Source organism: Camponotus floridanus, unplaced genomic scaffold (assembly GCF_003227725.1).
Source record: "Camponotus floridanus strain SB8 unplaced genomic scaffold, Cflo_v7.5 scaffold174, whole genome shotgun sequence".
NCBI lineage: Eukaryota > Metazoa > Arthropoda > Insecta > Hymenoptera > Formicidae > Camponotus > Camponotus floridanus.
In genome coordinates this window covers 101,595-125,143 of record NW_020229297.1, presented here as the reverse complement: position 1 = coordinate 125,143, position 23,549 = coordinate 101,595, and the positions used below count along the sequence as shown (strand labels likewise).

The 23,549-nt window shown below is 43.1% G+C and overlaps 1 protein-coding gene across 5 annotated transcripts in view; it reads left to right on the top strand.

Annotated features, from left to right (window-relative positions):
• Nucleotides 1–22,658, top strand: part of LOC105253185 (optomotor-blind protein) — an 81,805-nt gene extending 59,147 nt beyond the window's left edge. For 4 of the 5 annotated variants that reach the window (XM_020028111.2, XM_025407409.1, XM_025407411.1 and 1 more), the window contains exons 5-7: nucleotides 12,143–12,289; nucleotides 13,033–13,109; nucleotides 18,124–22,658. In XM_020028111.2, coding sequence (XP_019883670.2) covers nucleotides 12,143–12,289; nucleotides 13,033–13,109; nucleotides 18,124–18,934 — 1,035 coding nt within the window. In that variant the 3' untranslated portion in view covers nucleotides 18,935–22,658. The remainder of the gene's footprint in view (nucleotides 1–12,142; nucleotides 12,290–13,032; nucleotides 13,110–18,123) is intronic. The other variant, XM_025407410.1, reaches the window with a different exon arrangement.
• The last annotated feature ends 891 nt before the right edge of the window (nucleotides 22,659–23,549 follow it).

Below are 23,549 nucleotides of genomic sequence, written 5' to 3'. Positions count from 1 at the left end.
ATCCGAGCTGCAGAAAAACGTCCCGGCGCTTCAACCCTTGACGAAGAAACGTGCGCGTCTCTCTCTCTCTCCCTCTCTCGCTCTCTTTCCTTTTTTTTTCTCTTGGCGTCTTCGGACCGACTCGATTTACTGTGATGCGTGCGTAGATTGCACGCGCACTCGCGCCCAGTTTTTCTTCTTCGCACGAATCACGTTCTTCCCTCCTGCGCTTCCCTCTTCTCTTCTTCCCTGTCTCTTCCATTTCTCGCGATTTTCTCTCTTTCTTTCTCCCTCCCTTTCTCTTGCAGCGTCTTTTTTGGCAGGCGCTTGCGCCCACGCAACGAAAACGGACCGGCGCGTACAAGCGGCGCCTTTGAGCAAATTGAAAACACTCGTGGATTCGGCTAATTACCGAAACATAATGAGCGCCCTCTCCTTCTCGCGTCTTCCGCCGCTCGTCTTCCCTCATTCTTCCCGCAACGTGTAGTCGTTTCCCAGGCTCCACGGTCGATTCCTTCAACCCTTTTATACCAGCTTGGCGCCACCAGATCGTTGAATGCATGGGACGTCATCTAGATTCACGGATTTTCGTCTATGACGAATGGAGAAGCGTTGCTTGATTTCCAAGCATTACGATCCATCCATCGTTTGGCTTTTATAACATGACTTTTCTTTTCTCGTGACGTTACTCTCTGTCTCGCTCCGTATGCCAAAATTTTTTAGTTGGAATATAATTTATGATCTAGTACGTCAAGGATAGTGTCAAGTTAACATATGGCTGAACGCTCTTCTTATTTCTTCATCTTGTCTTGCTTCTATTTTATGGTTTCTTTATTCCAGAATAATAATGTAACGCCGGGCATATGTCGCGTGATTAAAATGTACGCATGCGGTATGTAATTTCGATACAGATGTGGGAATAAATCAGTTTAACGACCATACTTGGATCCTCATTCCTTTCTTCATTATTTTATTGTGATAACTAACGAGCTGACAAACGGGACAGATGTTCCGCGGCTATCGCAAACGCTCCTAAAATCGTTTTCTAAAGAGACCACCTCGTCGCTGACGAATCTCGGCGTCGCGACGACGTCGTTGGTGGTGCATCTGTTGCAAATTAGGGCGGCCTATAAAAAGGCACTATTTTTCGCCGAAAGCAGCGCGAGAGTGGCAAATAGAGCGAGTCACAAAAGAATTATCGCTTATTCTCCGATATCAAATCTCACAATCGTCTTATTTCTCCACGTATATTGTGCTTACAACAATAAAAAAATATAAAATTACGAAACATTAGCAAAACAAAATTAATATAATCTACGTGCGATTTAAAAAAAAAATGCTAGGAATAAAATGGACAATCGATATATCGATATAACTCGGTCAATCTCTAGAATTTGCGCGAAATTTGTCAGTCGTTTCATCATTTACGTTCGTCGCCTCGATTCTCTCACGAAGAGTCTTATGCGAGATTCTTTCGCGACGCTGATCGAAGTGGGCAGCCGGGGTAAAAATTTGTGTTACAGCCGAACACACACACACACACACACACATACATATACATATACGTTGCTCGCGCGATCAGAGTCCCGACATCAGAGGCGCCGCCGCGCAAACTCTACTAATGGACATTCGACGACGACGACGACAACGACACAACGACGATGGCGAGGACGAGGACGACAAGCCGAGCGCTGGGCGCAGGACGTGAGACGGGGACGGAAGAAACGGGGCTCCTTACTGTTTGTCGTTTGAATGTTTTAGGACCTCTGCTTAACCAACTTACTTACTGCCTCTGTGGAAGACAGCCGCTGCCGTGTTTGCATGGAACATTTCTTCCTTTTCTTTCTCCTTCCCCCTCCCCCTTCGTCCCCCCTTTCCCCTATCGACCGTTCATCGTCGTTGTCATCGTCGTCTTCCTCCTTCTCCGCCTCCTTTTTCACTCTTCCTGAAACCGCGGACACCTTCTGTGTCGCTCTACGAACACACAGCAGACATTTCTCTCTATGACGGATGCTTCTGCAAACACGCGTATCTGTTTGCGCTTTCTGGCGGCTGCGTCCGGACACCACCGTATTTTTGGTGTACGCAATGGGCGGCAGTTAAAAATCGACGCGCCACTATCGCCTACTATTTTTCTACCGATTTCGTGTTCAAATTTGCTTCCGGGTACGCCGCGCCGCTGGTTTGCTCAGTCGGCGTTACATTAACGATATACCGCGAGAACAGGAATTCACCTGGGGGCGGAATCGCACTGAATTTTTTTTTTAATATTGTCATAGAGACGAGTTGTTTACACAACATCATCTACGTGTTTTACGCGCGGCATTGCGTATCAAGGCACACGTAAAGCAAAGTTAAATATACAACGGCACGCATTCTATGAATACATTATATTCTAAGAGTAATTTAATATCAATTGTAATATCAAGCGACAATAATCAGAAAAATTTCGATGTTTAGTGCATGTTGATGAACTGATTATTATAAATAAAAGATCAATGTTAATCGCGCAAGCAGATTAGCTGATCGAAGCTCCAAAGAATCGCGATTATCGATTCGCATCCGCGGCAAATTTGACGCATTCGCGACGAATCCCACGCATTTTACGCCGTATGTATGCTTCGAATTATTAAGACAGATTGTGATTTGAACTTTGAGGTTATCTGAATACCTCCCCATGGGTCACGGATAACGGAGGCCGATAATTTGAGGCGACCTCGATCCCAAAGGTTGGATGGCAAGAAAAAAAATAGGAAAAAAAAAATGAGAGAAAAGTAGTCGAGAAAAAAAATGTCGAATGACGGGTTCTGAGAGAGGTTTAATGCACGCGTTAATTCTCCGATTATTACGCTCTCCCAGCTACTTATCTTCTTTATGACCGACAAACTATCCATATTTACTGTAGATCTTTGAACGATCCTTCAGCCTCGAAAATTTCATTTTGTGGTCCGTTTAGTTGACACAACTCTAATGCTTTATTCACAACGATCACTATTAACCGATAATGATTCATTTGCGTTATAACAATACTATTCCTAGATTGTTACGGCAAACAATAAAATATAATACGTCAAACGAAGTTGGACAACAACGTGATGTCAAGAGATTTTTTTTGTTCGGGCTATAAAACAAAAAAAATATTTTCTTTCGTGACTGAAACATAATTGTAGCTTGTTAGTTTGGGAGAGTCAGTTTAATGCTAATAAATTAGAGTTACTTAAGGGTAATGGAACAGCGAAGAGACTTTATGTTTCCCAGGGGTAAAATATTTCATGCGTGCTGTCGACATACGTTTTTCTTACGTGACACGACCATTCAATTCCATTTTTTCAGTGAAATCAGAAGAGCGAGCGTGTCACGAGCGACGAATGGTTAGAGTATTGCATAGACTCGTTTCACGCGAGATGTCAGATGCTCGGTACAGCTTTTGTGGCGAAAATCAATGGCGTCTACTCTTTCTCGCGTGCATTTGCTGATGCCAATCGAGGAAATAGATTATCAAGAGCATCTAAATAAATAAATCACTGTTTGTAATTAACCAGATCAAAGATTTATAGACCAATTTCAAAGATTTATAAGATCTCGCGCACAATTCACTATCACTTTTTTGCGAATTTAAATATATAATGACGTCTCATATCAGAAGTGGTATATGTTAATTCGCTCTTTAGAATTACATTGCGTTTAAAGAGGTGGAATATCTAATCCAATCTCTCCATTTTTAATGCATTCGCAATATCCCTGTTGTGGCTCGATATAATCGATCCGATATATTTCGTATTCCGTGCTTCTAAACCGCAGTGTTTTCGACGGGAAAAATATCGGCGGCGATCAGTATCCCTTCGAGCCACGAGCCCTCGTCCGCATTTCAAAAAACGAAGGGACGCGCGATTACCAGATAGGAGGGTGGCCAGCGCGGATTGCGACGACTCCCGTATTCTTCAGAACAATAAAGCCCCGACTCGTTTTCTCTCTTTCTCTGAAAACGAAGGGGGTGACTACCAGTCCAGATCTCGGGGGTTAAGTTTTGCCGAGCTTTCAGCCTTCCGTTTTCTCCTATTTCTCTCCTTCTCTCTTCCGCTTTTCTTCTCGTTCCCTGTGGCATTTCTCCCTTCTTTCTTTCTTTTTTTTTACGTTTGACCCTACGATGAAATCACAGGGTCGTAACACTTCAACTGGAAACGAATCCGACGACTGTCGCCATTGCGGGGTCAAAAAAAAAAAGAAAAAATGAGAGGAGGAGAGTCCGATAATCGGTTTCAATCAGCACCATTGTCGGTCAGCGTAATCCGCTAGAGGTATAAAAAAAAAAGGATAGTAGCGCGAACGACCGAAGGCGAGTTTTGCTGGCTCAGCAAGGAAAGCTCGTTCCCGATAAATACACGTGTATAGCCTTGCTAGGCTGTGTGTATAGTATTGTCTTTAGCCAATATTTAATGTTCTATATTTAAAGAATCGTCTACATTCGATACGGCGGGATCGATAAATAACGCGATACCAATGCTCGTTGCCAATGCATTTGCTTAACCGGGAAGTTAGAAGAATTCTAGATATGTATATATAGGTTGTGGTATTCTTGCTCTTTTCTTTTATTACTAATATATCGAATATATATACTATTCTTTTACTGGAATTGATCATTTCAGCGAAAAGGCAAGAATAATGAGATCATTCATTCTCCCTAAACAATAATATCTATAATAATAAAAATGCGATTTGAAAATGACACGAATGACTAAATGACGTTCAAGAGGAAAGAGGAAAAAATTAATTTCGAACTGAATTTGCCATTGCATCGTGAAAAGCGAAGCGACAAAAGGCACAGCAGTCTGTGGAATTCATCTTGTTTATCGCGTACAGCGAATAAGAGAGACGAGCTTCCGCATCGCTGTCGGATCCGCGGAGCGTTTCGAATCAGCCGTGTATCTATCTCGTGTTTCGAGGGCTTCAAAGGGCTGCGGCGTCCGTAAAGCTCCCACGAGCACCGTGCAATTAGCGCGATATGCAAACAGCCGCAAAAGGACAGCGACGACGGCGGCGACACATCGGAGGAAACGTCGCCCGAAACTCTCGAATATTCAAGAACCATTTTTCCCGCTTTTCGCGCTGAAAAAAAAAAGAAAAATCGAAGCTTTCGCTCTTGTGTATTTCATGGCGTATCGAGCATCGCCGGCAATTTCACACTTGCGAACCGAGCGAATACCCCTTGGGGCGTCGCGATTTCCCATCTCTTCCGAAGCCGCGTATTTCAGCGCGAGAGATACCGCGCGCTCTCGTCGTCTCTCAAAGAGCTTTTTCCCTTCATCATCCTTCGGGCGGGAGCGAGAGAAAAAGAAAAAAAAAGAAAGAGAGGGAGTGACGCCTTCTTTATACACGCGGCTGTCTGTAAGCAGCCTGATTTCCGTTTAACGTTTCCCTCCGTTGCTTTTTTTCCGTATCAACCGCCGCGGAAATCAAGGGAAAGGACGATTCTCGCGTGTACCCTCCTCTAAGCCTTGACAATTCTCGCTTAAATAACCTCTCGTGTACGCTCTTATGTAAACGTAGAGCCACGTCAAACGTATTTATGTTGAATACTTCCACGAATTGTAGTATAAATCGAAGGGACATTTTGCTGGAGATTTGTTGGATGACAATTGTGTAAAAAGATTTTATCTTTTACATGCATTAAGTAATTTATAAAGCTCGGAAATGATACTCTTTGAGCGTTAATTGTATGTAAATTTTTTCCCTGAGTTTTTTTTACGAGAAAGTATAATAAGAAAGGTTTCAAGCCTGGAATAGTAATTTAATTTTTGTTTCCGTTTCTCAATGAGAGATTGCCAGACTTGGATCGCGCGGAGCTTATCAGAAATTATGATGACGGCGCGATAGTATTGGTCGGCGACAGTACCTATTTGCTTTCATTCGGCGATCAAAGAACGGCGTTAAGTCGATAATCTTTATCTCCTTGCGTGCACAGTGGATCCATTGAGCGATCCCGTTCGATCCATGAAACTGTGCATAATTTGACTCGAGGACACCGGAATTGAAATTAGCATTAATGCGACGGCTCGCTCGACATTAATCGTGCTTTTCAATATTCCCGACAAATTTGCTTATCTTTTTGCCACTATTTTAATGTAATAATAAATGCAACAAATTAGAAATAAATTAAAAATTCGATTTTTATATTTAGGTATAATTAAACACGAAGATATTTAGATATCAAAAAAAAGTTTCATGTTCTGTCAATCTGTCTGTCTGTAAAAGATTCTATTCTGAAAATTGTCTGAATAAATTATCGATAAAGAAATATTTCTCGTCTTCCTCCCGAGCGGATTAAACTAGGTGAACGCGACATATTGTGATACTTGTCATATTTCACCGAGCAGCAGCGTTTACAAAGTAGCCTCGAAAATCGGCACGAATTCGCGTGGAAGGGAAGAAGGAACGCGATCTAAAGGAGTTCCTCGTGTTTGCTCGGCTATCCAGCCGGCCTGTTATTGGCTTGTCGGCTTACGTGCAAGTCGGCCATAATGCCCGAACCGGATGATGGAAAAGCCACCCTCGATTCGGGCCAATTAGCTTCCGGGCGAGTAAGTGGCAGAGAAACCCCCCAAGGATCCATTTCTCTCCCATATCCCTCCCCCTCCTCCCCCATTCCCTTCCTCCACCTTCTCATCGTCTTCGCCGTTGAGCCGCCACGAATTGACCTAACTTGGCTGGCCTCGCTTTGCCAACGAGCGAGACTGTCGCGTCGCGTCGCCGAGCCGTCTGTAAGCCCAAAGTTCATCGCCTAATTCGTTCTTAGAACTGGAAGACACTCTGTCACGCTCCCACGCGTCGCTTCCCCGAATTCAGATTGATTCGAACTAATTGACTTGGTCGAAATTACGCGCTTAATCGCGAGCTTGGAGGTAACATCTGCGGAGATTGACGCGAAAACTGAAAACGCGATTAAGTTTCAGCCGCTCCAAGAAGTGTTTTGATTCCGAGGGTCTTTTATAAACGTAGCATGACAGCCCGAAAGATTAATCAAATAAGTTTCGGTTGTATTGATTTTACACCTACTTTGCATACTTTATATACTTTGTACACTCTCATTTTTATAATTTACGTAAACTTTGATATATTTTTTTACCAGAAAAACTCGTACGTATTTGCAAAACTTCTCTATGATTGTCTTTGATTTTAATTGATGATAACCGTTTTGTAATTCAATTTTCATGATTTTTTTCATGAATTTATGGAATTATTAAAATTCATAAAATAATTTTTTCTTAACAAAATTTCATTTTTCTATCCGAAAGTTAAATTATATTAAAAGATTCAATCTCTCTCTCCCTCCCTCTTTCTCTTTCTCTTTTTCTCTTTGTGATTAATGACGCGAAGTAAAGGAATTTATTTTTGTGCCGCATTACTAAATGCAACGAAATATTGCCGAGACAGTCCACTTTTATTTTTATTCCGCGTGACGAAGGTCCCGAGATGGGCCAGTCGCGTTCGCGTCCGGAACACGTCCTCCTACACGACGGGTCCTCCGCCCAGGGATAGAAAAATCCACCCCTTTTTCAGGCGGTCGATACCAGGACGACCAACCTTACCACCACCTTCCCTTTCCGCTCCGGTGCGTTCCACCCCCGCCGCCTCCTCGTCTTTTCTTCGTCACACCCTTACATGGCAAGCCAGTTGTCTCGCTCGCACCCTCGCCTTCGGCGAAAAGTTTCACTCCTCTGCCGCTTTCTGCCGAGGTAGCGCCACATTCGTCGTCAAGAACCACCCTCTTTCGCTCCTTCTCGCTCACTCCCCCACATATCGTATCATATACGCGAACCACCCCTTTCTCCTTTTTCCGTCCGATGACTTTATACCAGTATATCTTTTCTCTCGTTATTCTCGCGTTATTCGTTCAGATATCCTGCTCGATCTCGAATGTATATATATGTGTGCGTGTGTGTATCGAAGATCGTATGTACACACACGTGTGTACGTAAGCGGATGAGAGTGCGCACATACGGGAGATACGTGCATTCGCAATGACTGCAAACTAAACCGCACATGCACTGTTACCTGATGTACCGACGGCTAAGTAATCCTTGGACCATCGGCCAACTCCTTGACCCTCAAAGTGAAAAGCGCCGCCTTTTTCCTCTTCTTTCTCTCTCTTTCTCTCTCTCTTTCTAGCGCGTCCTATCTTTCAGTTCACAGTTCTCATCTTCGCAATACGTCGAAGCGCGTTCTGCACTTGGCTTTTTGCTCCTCGCTACGGTGAAAGAATTTCGCGATACCACCGCCGGTGCTGCTAAAGTCCTTATTTTCAGTGTCTCACCGAGGCAGGCCCTTTCAGCCCAAGAGATTTGTTTGCTCTTCTGTACGATCAGTTGACCAAACACTAAAGACAGTAATGGCGAGGCTTTGTTGCGCGCCTTCGCGTTCTCGGCTGACCGACGACGAATTATTTCATCCCTGTCTTCTCCACGCGTCGATCTCTTTAATCTCTCTTAAGTTTTCAATTTATTTTACTCTCGTTTTTTTTGCACGTCTCTTAAGCATTATTTGTGTAAAAGAGAAAGTAATTTAAAATCAGAATAATAGATTTTTTTTCAAAGTTGTTAAGCGGATAAATTTTTTTATCGGACCATGTACTAAAGATATGTATATCACGTCGCCTCAAAAGCGGCGCATCTAAAGAGATCCTTGGATTCCGTGATTCTGATGGCGCAGGGATGAGCAGACAAGAAAGGGGAGGGGGGGAGAAGGGAGAAAGAGAAGCATAAAGAAGACGCGCGAGGAAGAGAGACGCAACAGCAGCAGCGTGTGCAGGTTCGTGATTCGAAGTAGGTGGGCCCCCAGGTAGCCAGGACAGATAACACCCGGAGATTACCGCGGACAGAGTCATTAGCAATGTCGGCTTCTGTGTCGGTCGAGATATTCTCTCACTTTCCTCTCCCGCCGTCCCTCTCTGCCTCTACCCGCTCCCTCCCCGTCCTCTCCTCCGTCGTGCGGTTTTATCTGGCCGGTCAATTCACGCGGCGCGATATACACACCGGACCGCTTCAGATCCTACCACTTACTTTCTATCCTACAACCGTCTCTTTCCATTCCCCTCTTTTCTCTCTTTCTCTGTTTTTTTACTCTCTCTTTCTCTCTTAAACTAGGCGCATCTCGCGATGCTAGCCCCCTCCTTCCCTTTTCTTCTCTCGCAAGCCATACCCTTCTCTTCCCCCGTCTCTCTTTTTTATCCCCCATTCGCCGATATGTTGCACAGGTAACATGCACCGCGAAAGACGCGCATTCGCCGCGCTCGAGCGAGCCCAGATTAGAGTCCGGAGAAATACTAATTGCTCCGATCGACGTTCGCACATATTTTCCACGGCGCCAGAGGCGTGTCGAGGCCGAAGGTCCACGAGAAACGAGATAGGGACGAGGGGACCGCCGGGGTGACCGCGCAAGGGATCGGAAGAGAGAGACGGGGGACACCAGTGGCGGTCGGTGACGGTAGCGAAGGGAAAGAGAGAGAGAGAGAGAAAAAAAGAAAAGAAGCATTCGGCTTTGATAGGCTAATGACAAACGCCTAGATTGCCGGCTTATCACCCGGCCAGCGCTAATTATTTCCCCTTTGTGCCGTGCCGCGCATAATGGCGTCCGCGCGGGAACGAGCGAGAGCGGGTTCTCTCTTTCCGTCTTACGTATCCTGTGCGATTTATACGCACGAGCGTGACGGTGAATTTTTTTTTGTTACCGCGCGCGCGACGTGAATTTCTCGTGAATTGCTCGTGAATTTCTCGTGGATTGGACGATGTGCGCATCTTGAATCGGTTCTTTCATGTATAATTACATGTACTCCAAAGTGGCAGATCCTTAATTACCCCCTCCCTCCCCTCCGATGATTTTTAGTTTTCTGATTTTTATTTTTTTTCGTATGGCCCGAGATCACTCACTTGGACGCGAATTTTTATTTATGAGAATGATAATAAATTAATGCGTCAGATATATACTCGTTTTTTTCGATTCTTTAATCTCCCCTTTTGCATTATGGTTCGTACAAGCACTAATTTTGTCATGGGGCTTGTCTTCTAGTTTTAGGAAAAACTAGAAATTGTTGCATGATGTCACATATTGTCGACATATTTTCTAATGCGATAGTTGTACATTTCTCATTATATAATAATCCGTCCTTCGCAGTTAATTACAGAATACTGTAAAAATTTTAAGTCTTCCGCGAACAATTCTTGGCATGTCTAACTCGGTGTTTCTAGTTCATAGACTAACCTGGTATTATGTACTTTAACGACATTGTTCTCGATGTATGGCGAAACTTGGATTGTAGTACAACGTTCATCTTTTAGAAAGATCTAATAATCTAGAATAATTTCTTACGAAGTTTAGCTTTTTTATAGTCATCTTCGTGAAATTCATTGATTCTTCCAAGCTCTTAGGATTCGGTTTAAGACAAACCGCGAATCTTTGATAATAAGCGTTCCCTTTGACAAAAGTGAAAATTGTTTTTGGTTTAATAGAAACCCTGCGAGCTCTCGCGCGGTGGCGGATGAACCGGTTTCTCGATGCCTCTCATTGAAATTAATCTCGCCTCCCCTTCGCTTATGCGATTCAGTCACGATATACGGGTGATAAGCGCGGTATCGATATGTTTTATTTGGCGAAATGGCAGCGAGAGACTGCGGGTTCCATTGAATTAATAAGGGAATTCGATTGAAAAAGCCCCCCCAGAGAGCGACCGATATCCAGAACTACGTCGGCCATGTTTTGGAGCGTGCCTATCGATCACTATGTATGCGCGTCAATAACCACGCTATATATAAATTATGCCGACGACGATCGAGTCTTGACTCCGCGAAAGCGACCGATCGGAAGTGACGGCCCGTCGCGGATCTGAGAATCCATTTCCGTGGATTCGATTCGAGCGATGAAGACACGATTGCCGGTAGTATCGATCGTTCGCATTTTTGCAGACGTTCCCGATAATTTACTCGTTACCGTTCACCTATTAATCTTTTTCTCTCTCTTTACGCATGCGACGAACGTGCGCGGGCTACGTTCACCCTTGTCGTTTCGCGTGCTGGAATATTCTGAACAGTCCTTTCGTAATAAAAGCAACACGCGTGCACCGGCAAATTTGCTCGGACACGACGTGAGCCTCGTGAGCGAGTAGTAACTCGCGTCCGTTTAACAAGATCGATGGGCTACCGCTCTGGATAACGCGAGCTTTAATCGCGAGGCCGAGGTCGATAAATTATCGTAATCAGGGAGTTCGTTTATTTCGATAATTTGGCAAATTTGTATTATGCCGCTTAACAATGATAATTTGGCGTCAAGTGCGACGATAAATCGAAACGTGTACGCATTATTGTAGATAGGGTAAATACGCGGCCATTTTATCATAGTCATTTCTGTCCATTAGTATATCATTCGAGTGCTAATAAAGGGGATGTCTTCGACAAATAATTACGTTTTCAATGCAAATATGTGGCTGCAAATCGTCATCGTCGGCAGCGATAAAATCGCGCAAAGCTTGCTCGTAAAACTCGATTGCGTTTACAGACTTTGTATCGATCAACCCGGCATGATGCATCATTGTAATAGCTTTGCCAAGCTGGTTCTTTCTTGGCCCGCACGGAACTTTATGAAATACTTGCACGAAGATTAATTAACGGGGGAGAAAGAGTGCACGCTCTCTGATTGTATGATTAACGGCGACACCTTCTTGACACTTTTTTAATCTGACATATCTCTCTATATTTTTCTTCGTGCAAAATCGTTCTCGTGTCTCGTGCCGCTTTTGTTTCTTAATTTTGCATCGTGCTATAGATCACTCTCAGACCACGCTCTCGCAATGGCTAATCACGAAAATTCTAAACTCCGTGACTTGCGTTAATTGGAACGCTTCGAATATAATGATAAATAAAATGAAATACTAAAATGAAATACATTTTCTATAAAGATGTTGGAAAATATTTATATGGCTCTTTAAAAAACTTGTTTTGCAACATTGTACGCCTTCTTAACTTGAAGCTTTATAAAGAGAGATTTTTGTGATATAGAATTGCATCGTCAAATAATTGGTCTGAAAGTACGAACGGAGCGAATTAATTGCAAACGTTCTTTGTCAAAGTTAATATAAAACAATCTGTCCCAATGTATGCCCCCTTTTTTATTACAGACGATACTGAACTCGATGCACAAGTATCAGCCGAGGTTTCACCTCGTGCGAGCCAACGATATTCTGAAACTTCCGTATTCGACGTTTAGGAGTTACGTTTTCAAGGAGACGGAATTCATCGCTGTAACGGCCTATCAAAATGAAAAAGTAAGTGACCATCGAAATTTCTCCTACGTGAAAAAAAATCTTTATCAGATTAATTTCAAAATATCAAAGCTATCTTTTGGAAAACATCGACTTTGTATTTTATAATATTTGTTGTACGAAGATTTTGAAAAAAGTTGAAAAATTTTTACTTTTTTTTTTCTTTACTTTATAAACTTCGTCGATGTAAAAATAGAATCTTTCTGAAACCCCATTGATTCATTAAGACTTCATCACCTTATTGTAGAAGTAGTAAAACTTACACGCATAGCGAGAATTCGTTAGGGAAAAGCAATCTCGCGTTACGATCTGAGAGAGCAGGCCGTTTTGGCTTCGGGCCTTCCTTCGTTAATTAATAATTTCTCTACATTCTCGCCTCTCTCTCGATAAAGCTGTGAACGTGAAGACCGTTTCGTGGAATAACGAATCTTCTCCGTATACATTATTTTTGGTAGTGAATGAGTTGTTCATATACACGCATGTGTTCGTATAAGAAGAGACCGGGCCTTGTACAGAGATTTTAGGTCGTTTATATATGCGGCTATATACTACTATCTTAATTATCGCGCCTTCTCGGTATGTCGGCTGAACACAAAACAAAGTGAAAAAAAAATATTAACTCCAGAGTCTCGTTTAGACCTCGTTTTGCCTAACGCGCGAATATAAATTAATAAAGAAGTCTTTTAATTTACAAATGTTTTTTCTAAAGGAATTTATATATATATATATATTAATTTTTTGTTTAGATCACTCAGCTGAAGATCGATAATAACCCTTTCGCGAAAGGATTTCGGGATACTGGCGCGGGGAAGCGCGAGAAAAAGTGAGTATCGCTTTTAAAACTGCATTTTAAGTGCGGCATATTTTTTTTACGGCTTTCCCGAAATTAAAAATTGACAGCGAAATAGATGTACGTACTTACAGTATATCTGTATAAAGAAATTATTTATTTTACTCTACACACATATAATATTCTTTTTCATATTTTCAATTTCTTCACGAAAAAGTATATAATATTAATAATTAGGAAAAAAAGTTAAAGAGAATCAAAGTAGACTAAGCGTCTTTCATCGAATCTCCTGTAGAAAAAATCGTCCGCAGAGCGGATTAAAAAACTACCCTAAATGTAAAGCGAGGGATGTGCCCTCTCTTCGAATCGCGCTTCGTAAAGAGCGCAAAGAGCGCGAATCTGTCTTCGGGGTCGACCTAATTGATCGTAGACCTTTCGAGCTTCCCCTCGATCGGGACTATTATGCCGACCTTAGGGTCACCCCCGGAGCTAAGGGTTGGTTTCACAGGGCTCATTTGCACTTCGCATCGCCGGCAGTGCCGTCCATTTGTATTCAATATTGCGGGTTTATGAGCTTATGTCAGCGAGCGCGTTCCCCTCGGGATGCTGCGGCCCGTTGCCGTGGACCACTAGACCGCTATGGAAACTCATTTCGATCTCATTGATCGCGGGGTGAAAAGCGGATTTTCATGAAGTTAAGTTTCGCTATGCATAACAATTTAAGCTGTCCCTAATCCTTGTTACATCATTAGCGAGAATATATTTTCAGAAAAATTTCATTTCGAATATATCTACATGCATGCGCGAAAAAAATTATTAAGTATCTATGACGAATCTCGTATCATCGCAGGAAGTATATTACATTATGCAGGAAGGAAGAAAAATTGTGCAAAGCGCGGAACAGAAAATTTTCGGAAAATTGTGGTCGGCGACGTCGAGCGGATAAAGAAAGGGCGAGGTTAATCGAGAAAATATGCAAAGCAGGGGGGGACGCGTCGTCGCCGTACCGCCTAATTAGAATAAGGGTTAGTTTTGGCTTATGGTTTCGGTTAAGGGTAGTTGGATGCCATCAGGAAGCCACAGGGAAACTAGAAAGAGAGAAGGAGACGGCACGGTACGGGGAAATACCGGCAGAAAGAGACAAAGAGACGTATCGCGAGAGAAAGAGAGTGGTACAGTGAGAAGAGGGATCGGGGGTTGGAACATAGCCAATCATCGGATTAGCATACTGATGCTCAGGGGCGGCGCTGTCGTTAACGTTGGAGGGTGCCACTCTTGGCGGCTTTGAATTTTATATTGGCTCTATAGAGATCGTTTTGTGGCTGTACAAAGACTGCGCTTCGAGAGCGTGGGCGATCCTCGTACGATGCCGCTTTCGTCGATCGCGCATGTCCCCATGCATTTTTTACGCACTATACCTTCGATCCTATCCTAGACTTTCATACTAAACCGCTAATAGCGATATCGGAAAAAGTAACAAGGGTTGTGGAATAAAGAAAGAGACGATAAAAGTGATCGCAAATGTGTAACGAAACCAATCTCGTTGGAAATCAGCTTCGCGCAATATAATTTGGATCACTTATATAATTCAAGATACGTAACCGCGCACGATTGTACTCTGTGGAAATCGCTTCCACTCGCGATAGCGTCAGTTAAACGATACTGACAGCTGGTGCATTGTTTCGTTAATTTTTTAACAACGCGCGACGCCGCGTTTCGTCACGAGATGTAACGCCACTCGAGCGTGACGAGTTGATTCGCTGCAGTGCTTTAAAAAAAAAAGAACGGGGCAAAAAAAATGAAAGAAAGTACGCCGGTGCGGCGAGTTGTCACGTCATTTATCATCATATACACCGTGGAAAGATCGCATTGCGATACGCGGCGAATTACTCCGTTCGCTTGTGAAACTCCCACTATCGCCTTTAATACATATAACGTGAACGATACATAATTCCTACGATACGTAATCCCTGTATTTAGCGCGAGAATTAAATTAATAATCGTGACACTGACAATTGTCTCCCGGATTAATTTACACATTCGATATTTACACATTCGGCTACTTAATTTCTGATTAATGAACGGATCGAGATGCGTCGAGAAATCTACGAGAGAAGCCAGTAGTGAGTATTTTACTCTTAACTTTTGCAGTTAATTATATTATCCGCAGAACGAAAATCGTTGGGATTCCTGCGAGTTCTCCTGCATGCAACAAAGCATTCCTTCAAGGTATAATTACTAGCCGGATTAGCCTCCGGCTTTACCTTCGATTTTCGTTGAAAAATATCAGTCTAGGCTCGTTGAGCAATTTCCCGTTAGGTAATGTCGAAAAATTAGTGTTCAGAATAACAGATAACGACATTTTAAATATCCCGTTGTTCGCAGGAGTCAACATTGGTATTTCTTGCCGCGTAATCTCTAGCAGTTTTTCGTCAATGCAAAAATATTCATCGCTTGTCGGCTCGCTTAAAACATTATGTACTTGCACAAATATTTTGACGGAGTGGAAGAGCAGTCTCTATATTTTCCATAAAAATAGTTTCTTGCGAAAAGCGCCGCAAATACGTCTCTCATAATCGCGCCAAATCGAAATATTCGATTCCGCAACCTGATCCAGAATTAATCGGCGCACACGGATCCTTTCGGGCGAGCTCGTGCAAAATTTCCTGGAATGTTTCTAATCACGCGAAGGAAACTCGATGGTACGTTACCGTCGACAATCGAGTCGAATGACGGGCCGGGGTTACAAGGGCGCGACGCGGAAGGGAGGGAGGAAAGGGAAAGGGAGAATAGGGCAAATCTAATGCATCTAATGCGTCTCGTGCAGACAGAACAAACCTAAGCCTCGTGTAAGTCCCAGCTATAGTTCGCACAACGAAAGGTATACCGGTATGGCTTACCTTAATGCCATGTAATGCGATCATTTCACTAACACACAACACTTTCGTTCGCTCGAGGTACATCCGCTTGACGCGATGCACGCTCCTCATGGATGCATCTGTGACATGCACTCGTTGAAAGGGGGTGTGCAGGTTCTCTGGTTTCTGTAAGTGCGAGAGCGCGCCAAATCAATAATTCGCCACCGTGTATAGGATTCTCGAATAAATACGCGTCCTTCTCCTTCGTCTGCGATCTCGATGACGATCCACTTTTATTTGTACTCGCCGGGAAATGATCGAATGTCGTTTAGCCCTAATCACGGCTAGTTATTTTTATTCTTACCTGCGTGTGGATCGATTGTAAAATCAAACTGTAGAAATGTATAAGGATTCATAAATGCTAATGTAGATTAATTAAGAATGATTAAAGCCGCTAGGTTTCTCCTGTGTAGAGGCTGCCCATAGAGCGCAGTTCGATAAATCACGTTGCGATATACGCGACTCTTCGCGTAGATCGGGTGATAGAAACACGTTGCCCCGAGGAAATCGCGAATAGATCGGCGCATCGCGAATCGATACGGTCTCTCGCGTTCGGCATCGGCGCGACACCATGAAAAATGATCATGACTGTCGGGGATACAGGCGGCAAGAGATGTCAGCGCGATAAATCAGCGCTCGATTCCCTTTACATAGGCTCCTCGCGATTCGCGGAAAAAACTTCTTTGCGTCGTACCGCGACGCGGAGAGCGATATAAAATAGTGTGCCTCGCGTATATCTCGAGTGTTCCATCGTTTATGCGAGCTTACACGCACGTCGTACACACAGGCGCGAATTGCGCCACACTCTCGTCTAGTTATAAGTGCAAATAGCCGCGAGTGGCATAAAGTTATACGCGCACGTGAAGGCAACGCACGCGCGAGCGAACGACGAGAGCTAGACGCTTGGCGCGCGCATAGGAAAGGCGTTGAAGGCGCAATTAAGATAATTAATCTAATACCACGGCCGCGCCTCGGGGCGATGCAGCTACCGGCGCTCGCATAAATCCCGGGGCCTCGTTTACTGCATCGCTCTGGTCGACCAGCCTCGCGTGAATTATCGTCTCGGAGACGAGCGCCGCGTAAGCCGAGAGCGAGCGCTGCCGCTGTCTCGTGTGCGTCGGGGGCCTTTTGAGATTCTCTACGACACAATATTCTCTCTGTGTCTCCTTGCGATCGCATGATCGCATGCGTCTATTTCTCCCGAACGCGGTATTTTAATTTCAGCGGAAAGATATACCGCTGTACATTTTCTTTTTTTTTATTTTAAGACCCGCGTAATCGCAGGACTACATTTATAGAAATTCCACGGAACTCTAGGTACAAGTTTATTTTTAGCAAAATTTGCCAAATTATTTTAAAGAGTCGCTCTATCACTTTGCTTCACGTTGCAAATTGAAAGCTATAATTTTTATATGTGGTGTACTCTAAGTAGATAGCAATTAGCGTGCGTATAAAGTAAAAATATCGTCGAATTTATTACGCTTCGTTTAGATTGAAATCATTGATCGGTTTTTGCAATGTTTCATGTATCTTTCTACCGCACATTGTTTATTATACATATATTTTCGATTGAGACATATGCATACGGCTTGTTAACAAAACCGCAACGAGATGTTGCAAACAATTTAGCGTTGAAATTGCCGCTGCCAAGGAAAGAGGTAAACTTTATCATCCGCCCTCTCGTTATATTCTCGGAACCAATTATAGTATGCCGTAATCATTGAGCATTAGCGCGTCTCAAAGGAGATTGTCAGCTTAGAACATCGATAAATTATATCGAAGGCGGAACCCATTTTACCCGGCAGCTACATTATAACATTTTTTTTTTACGATTGATAACTTTTACTAACCACGCCTTTCCATAAATCAATAATCAATCTATATAAAAATATGAAGCTGTTATTGTTTTTTTTATATTCGCACATCACAGCGACAACGCATCTGTTTTAGCTCGCAATTTACTTTTCGTTTTCGAGATAAAATGAGCGCGATATAATCTCATTAATTTTTATAGTAATATGTATGGATTTTCAATTTAATTTTATGCGATAGAAAATTAATCTAAAGGGTAAATTAAGCGCGATACGCTTGAACCTTGCAAGATTGCTAACTCCGCGTCGTTGTTGCAGAAGGCAGGCGCTACTGACAGTATCGGGCGGCGGTTCCCGTTTGACAGCTGGCGGACCAGCGTCGCCGGACAAGAGACGTTCGTCCAATTCCGCCACCGATCTCATGGATGACGAGGACAAGCTGCTGGATGTGGTCGGCCCCGATACGCCACATCCGGCGCACCATCATCGGGAACGGGAGCACTCCCGCGAAAGGGACGATCGGACGAGCGAGCGAGGCGAAGGCAGCGAGTCGTCCGGGTCCGAGAGCGGCGGCGGGCCAGGCCCGACCGGGTCCGAGGGCCCACGGCCGGATGTTTCCGTCGGACCTCCGCTTCATCCACCGCTGCTGCCGTATCTGTATCCGCCGGTTCCAGGACTCTATCCCGGTCCCGGTCATCTGATACCACCTACACCTTTGGGTCTCCACGGCGGTGTCACACCCGGCATGCTGTTTAATGCCCAACTGGCCTTGGCGGCCTCTCAACATCCAGCGCTCTTCGCGCACTATCCGCATCCCCTGGCGAGTCCCTTGCACCAGCTGAAAGGTCACAGATTCGCGCCCTACACTCTGCCAGCTCCTTCGCACGGCTCCGCTTTTGAGACCGTGACACCCGGCAGCAGGACCTTGAGCCCGAGATCGCCGCCGCCGAGGCCACCGACCGACTCACCGACGCCTACCGGTGGTGCTCTGACTTCGACAACGCCCAGTTCCGCCGGCGAGCTCAAGTCCATCGAGAACATGGTGAACGGGCTGCAGGAAAAGAGACGGAGAAGTCCGAGTTTGACGCCCGGACATCGGGGCGACGACGCCGGTGGAGGGAGTCCGTGACAGGAGAACGAACCTGTGAGCAGTACGAAGGACGACGATCCCGACGAGGATTGCGCCGATGAGTCCGGCGGCGACCCGGAAGACCTCTCCGCCGACGAGAGGGAACCGGACTCCACGTCGGAGCCGTCGTAGCGGAACGTCGGCTGGTCCGCACTCGGTTCTCACTGCCTCTTCCTTCTTGTTCTATTCGGGAATCTTTGTCGCGCTCGATCGTCTGCCAGGATTCTCGCTGGACGCGCCGGAGGAGAGCGAGGATGGCCGGACTCTCATACTATAAAGTGCAATTTTATTTCCGGAGTAGCGCCGCGCTCGAGAAGTCGTGCTCGCGAGCGAAAATGGCGTTCTTCGTGCTTTCGGGACAGGACAAGGAGTCCTTCGCGTGTTTCCTGCATCTGTAAATAGACCTGTGTGCGCGATGCGCGCGCGTTAGGATTATATCTCTGTTGAAAGACCGCGTGGCGGGATACGGTAGACTCTCGACCGACGTTGCGCCTATCACGCGTTAATGTAAATTTAAACGAGACGCAAGGGTGAATGAGATGGAAGGAAAATGAATGCGAGAGAGGAAGAGAGAGTCTACGAGCGCGTACCTGTATCTCGTGTGAGTCTACGTTCTACCTGTGTACGTTAGGTCTTAAGGGAAAAGAACAGAGAACGATATTGCAATATAAGAGCACCTCCTACTATTTGCAGTCCTTGTACATATGTACCCTAGTGATATATTATATATTATATATTATATTATACATATAAATATTATATATAAATATAAATAACACATCTACACTCTCTCTGTACTAATTATTATATAAATATATTATATTATAACGATATTAGGAGACGCGTAAATGCATAAACGCATGCTGCCCGATTTACGCCTCGAAAATACAAAAAAAAAGAAACGCAAAGAATCCCAAATTCGAAGAATCTCGGGGCCAAGTCTGCGAAAAGAGAAGCGCGTAAAAACTGCGAATTGGTTCAGCGCGACTTCCGAATCCTCTCGATTTTTCGAAATTTCACGTCATCATCACGCGAAAATTCGCGTCCGTTAAAAGTAAGAGATCGATCGAGACGACACGATGGCGAGCGGCTCTCTCGTTGGTTTACTCGAATGATAATTATTTGTAATTAATCGTGCTTTTTTTGACAACTTACAAGGAGAAAGCTTCTCGTCATCTTGCGCGCTTTCGATGATCTTCCTCGGGATTTTACGGATAACCTCGATCTTTCGATCTTTTACCGGTAGATTGGAGTAGGTCGGGCTTGTGATCGTCGCCTATAAAAAATGTCTTTCTCTCTATTCCAATTATAAAAATTATTTGTCAAAATTGATATTTCTTTCATATTGTCGTCAAAAATATGACGACGCTGTGGGGCTATTTTTTTATTTTAAAGTTTTCTTCATAAGGAAAAATGAGGTTTTACAGTAGCTGCTCACTTACTCGGTCGTGGATTTAACAAAGGGCCGGAATTAATCCGCGCCGACCAAAAGTCCGATCCGGTCTGCGATTTGTATAAATAGTAGCGATCGGTGTAGATACATATTAAATATTTAATAGAACATCGAGTAACTTTCAATCAATTCGCGCAGTTTTAGCAGAGAGAACATTATTCGCGAATGCTACACGTAACACTATAGAAATGGTCTAATGAGAAAAAACGTGACATCCGGGATGGGAGATAACGGTGATTTAAAGCGAAATCGCGCGATGTCTGCGGGAGCGCGGTGATTTTTTTTTTTTGAAGAAAACGTTCGCGAGTCTGGGATTCTCGATGTGATCCGAGAATGAGGAGACCGTTATCGTTTGCCGCAACGTGAATTCAGCGCACGTCCAAAACGGCTGCAACGACAATTGAAAGATTGACTCGATGCTACTCGTTATGCATCCTCGCGTTAACGTCGATCATCCCGTTGTGCAATCGATGATTGGCTTCCTCATTCGTATTCTAAAATCACTCTGTTGTAATTCAACTAATCGCTATCACGTCGTGTTTCCAATCCTGCAATAGTGTCGAGTATCGTAAAATGGGAAAGACGAGTGGATCTTCTAAGTCGAGTTCTCGTTTCAGCATAATTTATTGCCATTATGCAGTAACAGCGAAAGGTAAGTCAACAACGATTGGATCAAGTAAATCAGTCGCTCGATATTTTCAATGTAACGCTTAAGTTGAATGAGAGAAATATATTGATATATAAAGAAATATAAAAATAATTACAATTTTTTAACGATCGATATTTATCGAACTGTAATTTTCAAATTCTTATATCTAGAGTATGCATTAACTTTAAATGACAATTAATATGCTTGCACAAATACAATAATGTATTGATTAGACACTTTTGACATCTGAGTACGTTAATTAAAAGGAGAAATGTACTTCATAACTATCATATATCGACTTTTGGAAGTTCTGATCAGCTTTGTTTCATTTTACGATACCCGTAAACAAGCATCATCGCTATAACACATGCCTGTAAATCCAAATCTATTACGGGGAAGCGAAATGTTCTGAAAGCAATAATCGAACAGAGCCGTGAATGCAACTATCATAGACGAAATTAATATTCGGTTCGGTTGTTTTAATGGAATACCGCGATCGTTAAAACTTTCATGAGCAAAAATCGGTAAGCACTTTGACCCAGAGGAAATCCGAAAGAAGATTTTCGAATGATTTGAAATGAATGGAAATTGGAATTCGAAGGATCGAATCGATAGAGCCTGCGATTGATTCGGATGATAAAAAATGACGAAGCAAATATTCTTCATAAATCTTTATAACTTTCGCCATCATTTATTACTAGTTTACGCACAGAATCCTCTCTCTTGATTTTGTTCTTTTAGTTCGCGTATACTGATTTTTAATGAACTTTGTTCAGGTATGTCTGGCGACGTTGTACATACTTATACTATTTCAACTTGCTTATATTCAGCGCTAAATATGATTTCTTCGGATTTTTAAATACAAAAATTTTACTTGTAGAAAATGAAAAACACAGTTAATGAAATATAAATTGAGCGAGATGAGAATTGCCACATTTAGCGCTAAATATACAGCGCGATAGCGAGTTCCGATGTTCCGGTGCAGAAACAAAAAAGTGATCGATATGTACAGATACGCAATTGAACAGGCGAGTGGATGAAGAAGGCTTGTCACATTCTTACGCATGCTAAGTTATTTGTATGGATGAATGTTACTCCCTATTGTATCATACGTAATCAATACGTAAAGTGTATTATCAATTTAGTGCTGTGATGGTTCTTAGTGAAGATAGCCTGTGGATGAAGAATCCATTGTACAATATTAAGTCACACATTAACGCGATCATAATTGATTTAACGCTAAAGCCTATAATCTCGAAGCATTATTATTATATCGAAACATTTTCTTCGTCCATCTGCTCCTTCAATTAACAATTCGATTATGTATTCGACAAAAAGTTTGTTGTCCATTGGAATTTTAAATTGTCTGCTACGATCAAAGACTCTCGCCCAAATAAAAATCACGTCTCAGTTCTCTCGAAACTTCGGGAATTTGCTCAACCCTCGCATATATTTTTCGTGGCTTTCTTCGGGTCGTGCGATGCGAGCCTCATTGTCGACAAAAAAAAACAGGAAAAGCAATAAAAAAATGGAAAAAAGAAATAAGAAGAAGGGACTTAAACATGGTCGCGCACGTTAAAAATGGATCCAACTTCCTAACATGAGAATCGTGATATTCCATAGCTTGCTTGTACTTCTTAGACCTTCTATTCTCCTTCCTGACTCCAGTCTCGATCTTATTCAATTGAAAAAAAATTTACATGATTATAATATATATATATATATATATATATATATATATATATATATATTTAAAAATACAACTATGTATTATGTCATACTTTCATTTTTTACAGTTCATCAATAAAACGTGCAAAATTGCAGAATGTAAAACTCGCGTTCACGAAGCGTGCGATCGAAATATATGATCTTCCTGGCATAAAAAATCCGATGGGCAATATCGGCGCCTGTGATTACCGATGAATAAATAAACTTAACGCACGATGAATTTACCGTTACACAGTTGTATCGCACGCATGAATATCTATGCGAAATATAGTCGAAATATCATTTCTTAATACAAATGGTCGAACGCCGATGGAATGGATACGTTAAAAACATATATTGTCGGAGATTAGGAATGTGGTTATTAATTTCCATACGGTTTTCTCTCTCGTATTTCATATTAAACGTCAGCTGCAGTTTTATCGTAATATTAATTTTTAATATTTTTCGTACATTCGTTAATAATCTTATATGACACTGATAATGATAGGCAAGCTTTAATCGGAGAAAAATAACTCCTCTCTATTGCTGCACGAAATCAATCATTATGCTCACTAGAGCGAATGTTAATGATTAACATTGAACAGATATTAAACGCGGATCGTTTACGAATGCAACTAATCGACGCGATTTTATAACGAAGAAACTTTTGATTCAGCCGCCTCTTTAATGAAAGAAACCGTTTCGTTTTTGCCAGAAGATAAGCGCACAAGAACGCGCAACGGTGGCGTAGGAATTTTAATCTTTCGACCGATCGGCCGAGCGATTGTAATAATTACGGTTTGCCA